Source organism: Acanthisitta chloris, unplaced genomic scaffold, assembly GCF_000695815.1.
Source record: "Acanthisitta chloris isolate BGI_N310 unplaced genomic scaffold, ASM69581v1 scaffold42359, whole genome shotgun sequence".
NCBI classification, from domain to species: domain Eukaryota; kingdom Metazoa; phylum Chordata; class Aves; order Passeriformes; family Acanthisittidae; genus Acanthisitta; species Acanthisitta chloris.
The window spans coordinates 3,823-11,444 of NW_008690477.1; the positions used below are offsets into that span (position 1 = coordinate 3,823).

A 7,622-nucleotide genomic window follows, 5' to 3' on the forward strand; every position below is an offset into this window, starting at 1 on the left:
ACAGTGCTGAAGTAGTGGAAATGCCATTAATAACAAGGAGTTAAGAGCCACCCCCTCCCCCCGCCAAAGAGACAGCTTGGAATAGAAAATGTTTCAAATATTTCTTGCAGAAATTTAGTCCTGAGTCCAGAATGGACCTTTAGCCTGGTAATAATGCTTCCTTCATGGAAACAATTTCATCCATCCATCTGTAGCAAGATTTTTCAGTTTTCCCATCTTACATAGCTGCAGATTCAAGGATTATCTTTTCTCCTAACCATGAGATGGTCATCCAACATCAAGAATGCAGCCTACGGGCAGCTTTAACATGCGATGTGAAAGTAGGAAGGGTTGTGCTTAGGCTGAGCATGGCTACATTTTGTGCCCAGGTTTACTTTCTAAGTTTTAATAAGCAGATGCATGCACATGCTGGAAAAGCAGAAGGTAAACAACATGGCTCTAATGCTGAAGGGAATGAACATACAGCTGTCTATCCCAGTAGTCTTCCAACAAGTCTTGCCATCTTACACCAGTCTGAAGTAGAAGCAGTTCCACAGATGTATAAAAACCTTGCCCTTTATAAATAATGCACAAGAGCTTATATATCAATACCACCAGTTGCCTCTTGATTTAATTAAAAAGTCTGAATGGTAATGATTTAAGACCATATATTGAGAGAAACAATGGCTAGAAGGTAGTTTAGAGGATGCCAACTCATCATACTAAGAGGCATAAAACTCATGGTTGTCTGATCAAACTATTAAGAACACACAGAAACCACATCCTCGTACAGTAGATACCTGTCCTGTTACACCAGCAATTTCACATTATTGTGCTGATATTTTGTCTTATGATACAATAATGTGATAAAGATCTTCAGAGAATTTCGTTCTTGTGGCTTGCGTCAAATAAAATTGGACTATTATTACCATGTTCTCTGCCTTATACCAATACTTTGGGCTGCTCTCATACAATAAGCAGGTAGTATAACACCTCAGCTACCATCTACAGATGTTATATAAACCAAACCAAACATTGCCTCATCCCTCCCTACAGAAGCAAAAACTCAAGAAGTGGAAGCCTTGTTAAGGCACTTACTGGATACATTAAAAATAAAGACATGTAGTATTTTCCAGGATTCAGATCCTCCCTGTCCTATAGGAGTAATAGTGCGTTAGGTCTGGTTGTTCCCATTGTGACGTATCTAACTGTGTACCTGGTCCATTAAGTCAGACTGTAAGCATAAAATTCAGTCCTCCCACCTCAGGTGGGAGGTAGGAGGGGAGGCAATTGCTGGGATCCCCTCTTCAAATGATACCAACATCCTACGTCAGGCATGTACCATGAAGCCAGTCTGCCGTGGTTTTGTCTAGCTTAAGCAATCAAATTTAACCTGCCATGAGTACTCCTTCCAGTACATTTGCTAGATGCCATCAATGCTGTGATTGCAGGCAGACCTTCAAAGGTTTTCACACATGCGTGCACACGCACACACACTCCCACACTCTCTTAATTTAATAGTAATACTTTATAGCCACTGCTGTGCCTCTGGTTAAAGAAAATAACTCTTGCTTTATGGCCCTTTCTTTTATAATCATGTCTTGGATACGATATAAATGCCACATCTATATGCATTGTGACTACCTTCACAGCCAGCAGTCAAGCTTTGTCAAGCTCTTCTCGTCGTTCTTGATCCCCCTAGTGCTCCATCTCTAAGGATGTAAAGTCTTTCAGGATACCTAAATATGTGTTTGTTCAGGTTTTTCAAAACAAGTTTTAAATCTCCATATTATCACTTCAGCTGCTATCAAACTATGGTTATTAATTTTAAATCATGCAGAATAGCACAGGTGAACATCTGCTATATATTTAAAATCCGTTATCCTAGCAGGGTAAAACAAAATTTCCCATTAAAACTGTATTTTAACTAAAGCCCCAGTTTTGCAGCACACTGGTATAATCTTCAAAAACACCCACATACTACATTGAGAGATCTCTTTATGGAAAAAGGTGGTTCTTTTGCTTTTTAGAAATACCTAGGTGCCAGCAGTGCCCCCAAAAGTGGATTCAGTACAGAAGTGTTTACAACTTCCAAGAGAATAAGCACCATGTGATACTTTCAGACTGATTTTTTTTAAAAACCTTAGCTGCCCATATAAATAAGGATAGGGTAAATTAACACAATCTCTGGAAATAACATTCTCAAAAAACTATTACAAGCTCTTGCAAAGACTTTGATCTGGTACTTCCTTTTAGATGCTTATTAAGGTTCACCCCACACATGTAAAACCCACTGAAGTAATAACAGCCGTCTCTAGAGTAATTACCATTGAAAATATTGCTTCTTCCCTTGATTAGCCACTCCTGTTGAGAGTAAAAAATGATGCTTCCAGATAAGGCCTCTTTTGTATTTTCTTAAGTGGAGCAATTAAGCCATTATATACACTAAACTGGAAGAAAAAGTACTTTGCAAAACCAGTTTTACATTCAAACAGATGGCAGCAAAGGCACACATCTCCAGATGACAATGCTTGAAAAGAAAGTGAAATCATGACATATGAATGGTATTATGAACAAAATCAAAGGTACAGAAGGATATGTATAGAGTAAGAAACACTTGCTAATAAAAGCTAAAATCTTCATATATAATAAGGCTGGAAGCATCACACTTTCATGAAAAACACCCAAACCAAACAAAACCCTTGCAAAATGGTTCTAGAGGAAAGGGTTAAAAAAATAAAAATCAAGCTTTGAATATAAAACCCTGTCCTTCAACGTAACAAAAGATCCAAGGTGACTATTTCATCATAGAAATCTAGCTTATCAGCAGTGAAACTTCAGTCTGCATCCCATTAGAAAATACGACTATCTATAATAATGACACATTATTGGTGCAAGTGCAAACAACAGCTAATGCTGATTCCTGCATATGAATCTTTCTTTATGTAGTCAAAGAAAATCAGGTGGTGGCTCTTCTGCCTGTAATGGCAAAATCTGCTGATGCACTATAATAAGAGCTTTCCAGTATATGGATTGGAGTTTTGGGGTTTTTTTGTTAGTTTCTGGGTTTTTTAGGGATGTTTTACTTCTAATTCTTAAGAAATATTTTGGAAGTTTGTGTTTTCTATAAAAAGTTTCTCTGCTCAAGGACTCTTAAAGCCAAAAGTTTTCAAGTTTCTCTAAACAATGTGCATGGTCAGGCCAGAGCAAAGAAAGTGAACATACCACAGTTGCATCACTTCAAGGACTGACTGCACTGTATGAAATGACCTTGGCTGCAAGTTTGGTTTTGGTTTTGTTTGTTTGTTTAGGTTTTTTTGCTATTGTTGTTTTGTTTGGTTTTTTTAGACTGAAGAACCAAAAGGAGTGATTTATGTTATAAAATTCCTCTTCCCACATGACATACATTGTTGTTAAACAACTCATGATAGCAGTAACAGCAATTAACTTTGCTGCATGTCATTCAGCTACTTCAAACTATAAGAAGCTCAGGACAATACTTTTTGTTTACTTCAGTTTCAGCCTAAATCTCTCACTGATTACCTACTGTTAGAATGCCACGAAAAGTAATGGTTCATTAATGGAGAAAACATACCTATGTCAAAGATATAAGCATCACCAAATCAGGCTGTGCTAGCCAGAACAACATGGGTTTTATAAAGGTTTATCACCAATACTTTCAGCCACATTTTACCACCAGAAGCTGGGTTTGTGACATTCCCACAGAGCTCACAGAATTGTAAGAAAATGTGTAAGGAAGATAGGTTTTATGACTGTCTTCATTTCAAGTCAATGATGTCTTCATCATACAAAGAAATCAGCTGAAATGGACAGCTAGATGGTGAGCTCTCTTCCCTGTTTGGTAAAGTATCAGGATCTGAACTAGTGGAAAGATGACGTCTTTCAGAATAGCTTTCAAAAGAGCTTGAGATTATCCTGCAAAGAGGAAGACAAAAGTTACTAAAAAAATACACAAATCAGGGCAAGAAGGAACAATAGGTACTTTTACTAAAGATGGAGACAGACCATTAAAACTGAGTTTCCTCCTGTTTTACTCTATTGTGAATAATTAAGACAGTATTAGTGAAGCCCAAATAATTTCAAAACAGGGAAATAAATCAAACATGGTGTTACAGTGCAGCAGAGTTTTTTGTTTGTTTTGTTAGTCTCCTGTATCTTGGCTGAACTCTGCCAGTACTCTACAAAAACATAGGTTAAAAAAACCAGTGAAAACAAGAGAATGGCAGTGGGGTCAGAGCCAAACAGACAAATGCTATGATGTTTCTTCACAAAATTTATTTTGGAAATAGCAACATGAGAGCATAGAAGAAAACAGTAAGACAGTGCATATGCAGTAGTCCAAATCTTAATTACAGGCTTAACTGCTGCAGGCCCCCACAAAACCCCATTTAGTCTTGCTTTGTTCATTAATGTGTCTTTAGCAAAATGTATGATCATTTCAGTACTTATAATATTCAGATACTCTAACGAACACATTCACATGAAACACACATGAGTGTACAAAGGTCTCAGTCAGCCCCATGCCAACTGAGATAAACATGAACAATCAATTCTGAAAATATTTAGAGTCTAACTTAGGGTCTTTTCTAAAGCCAGTATATTTACCTGTCACTACTTGTTGATCTTACTGCTCCCTGTTTGGGATCTGACTGTCTTCGAGGAACCTTTTTTTGCTTCTGTGCACTTTCTGTCTTGGGTATAGGCTCATCCAAGAGGCCTCAATAAAGGAATAAAAGACTTAATACTCTCAACATAAAATAAAGCCTTCATGAAAATGCTAAGGTATCTCTTACTGGTTTCCATTATTAACTATTTCTGCTTGGCTTAGAGTATAGTCACACGTGATCAGACATTGGCTATACTATTAGCAAATAATGTTTTCTTGCAGTTTTGTGGGTTTTTTTATTTTAGTAGTTTATGAATACTAGCTGTGTGTTACAAGTCTAACTGTGATGGTCCAAAAATTACAAAGTATATACTTGGCAATTGATATGTACACTGAAGAACAACGAGAATTTACCCAGCAATTCTTTGCGTGTTCTGCTTGCAATTTCTTTAATTTCCATACGAGATAAGGATAGTGAGTGTGTAACTGGAAGAGAGGCAATGCCACTGGATGTTGTAGTACTGACGACCTTGGGAGCCAAAGGTGACTTCAGAGGTCGTTCAATGCTTCGCCCAACCAGACTGCTGAGAGGAATTTTGTACAGGTTTTTGCATGGAACTTCACCTGAAACACAAAAAGAAAAAAGAATATTACAATTTCACAACAGAATCAGTTCTTAATACTTTCCAAACGAAAAGTTATAAAGAAAAGTTATACTTGTTGTGCTGAGCACTTTTTAGCCCAAATGACAAAGATCTTTTGTGCTCAGGAGATCTTTCAATATAAATAAGCTAGGAAGAGGAATAAATACAAGCAATTTGACTTCGAGAGAAAAAGAAGATTGACTCTTGGTGACATGGTAAGTCAGCAGTGGAACCAGGAAGGAAATTTGTATGACTTGAGGCTGGTACTCTGACTGTTACATCATGACTCTGCACTCTCTGCAATATTCTCCCATGTATATTGGAGCCTGGATCCCAAGTGGTCTAAATTATGGCTCTTCCTCTTTGGTAACATAAAATACTGCATTTTCCTAATTCCTAGAAAGAAACCCAAACCAAAACCCCAAGCTTACCATCAAATAGTACTGCCTTTAAAAAATTACACTTGTGATGACCTGCTCCTTTGCCTTTCTACTACCAGTGCAGCAGCAGATTTAAGGAAGGAAGGTACACATGCATCTTGCATTAGTAAGCTGATGTTTCCTTGTTTCTCCACTATTGCTACACTATAGACTGATTGTTCACAGATCATGGTACACTAAATTGACTGTGCAAACTTTTTCAAGGCTAGAACTTCTTATTTTGGTTCACAAAAGAGCTTTAACATCCAGTAGAACAGAATGGTGTACATGAATTCTCAAGTTTTCCCACTATTTTATGCCTCTTTTTGCATTATTAGTCATGGCCATGCTGCCAAAAATTCATCAACCTACTGAAGCTTAATTCCTCCCTTCCTACAGAAATGATTTCTCCAGAACAGTGCTACCATGTATTAAAAAAAGATACCACAGGGCAAAAGCTCAGCCAGGCACTAAGTATCTCTATCTTCCAGACTCTCAAAAATCACAATCTTTACTAGAGATCAGCTGCACTGAGATGTGATAGCTGTTGGAATGATCAGAGATCATTATTCGAGCTGCCATTGTTACCTTCTAGAGAAGAAAGAGGACATTCTGGCTTTTCATAAACCATCGGTGTTTGAGAACTCCTGGAACTCATTTCTTTAGAGCTGCTGTCAGATGATCCACTTACTGCAGCAGTAGCTTTAAAATAAATATCTGACTGAAATGACAAATAACTCGTCATTAGTACACTGAGACTTTATTAACTATCTCCTGAGTAAGAGCTCAGATGTATTATCCACTATGTTCTACTGCTACTATTGCTGTACTGCTGCTAAGTCAACAAGGGGCAGTCATGGAAAGGTTATCACTGTAAATGGAGGGAACATCTGTGATGCTGAGGATAGCATTTGCCCCACAGTCAAATATCTTAGAACTGTATTACTGCAACCAATAAAGGACAGCATGATCAATTCTTATTCCCTTTGTACTTGATATAAACGAAAAGCAGACAGATGAACAGTTGCCACAGATTGGTTATAACAGAACAAATAGCACATATTTCAGTTTTGGTTTGTTTTTTAGCTGCAGCAACTTTTTATTTATGTGAATTAGGTCCCAACATATCACAGAAACAGTCAAACATGATTTTTCTGTGTCTTACCCTTGATGCTACAAGTTGAAGCTCAGGCACAACTGCTGTGTGGACTAAGTTCCCATTCACCACTAATCGGATCTCAATGGAATCAGCAGTGAAGGCAAGGATATATGGGAAAGCACAGACTGCAATGGAAGAAAAGTTATTTGGCAAGGAAAAATCGTTAATGTAACAGTTTTTTGGATGCGCTATGAACAGTATTCTGGAGTACCTGACCTCTCCTGGCATCTCTCTTTCCTATGAAAAGGGTTGTTTAACATACTGATGGACATTGAGCTACATCAAGCCTGAAGAAAACTTCACTTTCTATGCCTGGCAGAATGGAAAAGTGAATGGAAAATAAAAAAAATAAAAAAAAAAAAAAGGGAAAAAACAGTTCATCAAAGGAAGAACTTGGCACCAAGGCTCCACTTTCTAAAATATCATATGCAGAAACTTAGCTCAAGTGGCATCATGAATGTAACACACCTATTCCTAGAACACTAATTCCACTAAGAGCCAAGTACAGGCCAAAATGTAATGAAAAAACCAACCAACTGGTAAAAAGAGATGTTTTCTTACCAACAGCATAAGGAACTTGATTCCAGCTGAAGTGAAAGTCGTAAGATGACGGCTGGATCAGCGGAGAACCTCCACTGAAAGGATATACCTTTTTGTATTGGCAAACATCTGCAACAAAATAGAAAAAAGCAGCATCAATCACCTTATACTGTAAGTGACAAACATCAACTTTATAGGCAGATTTTGCAGAAATGTGGACATTATATACATAATCATAGAATCAACCAGGTTGG

General features: G+C 37.5%; 1 protein-coding gene across 1 annotated transcript; it reads right to left on the minus strand.

Moving 5' to 3' along the window:
* Positions 1 to 3,454: 3,454 nt before the first annotated feature.
* On the minus strand, positions 3,455 to 7,497 carry LOC103809003 (GTPase-activating Rap/Ran-GAP domain-like protein 3; the record flags this gene model as incomplete). The annotated part of the gene is made up of 6 exons (XM_009081815.1): positions 3,455 to 3,915; positions 4,606 to 4,717; positions 5,021 to 5,230; positions 6,258 to 6,390; positions 6,835 to 6,953; positions 7,390 to 7,497. Coding segments are annotated over 6 exons (839 nt in total), but the record flags the coding sequence as incomplete, so codon positions are not given.
* Positions 7,498 to 7,622: the final 125 nt, after the last annotated feature.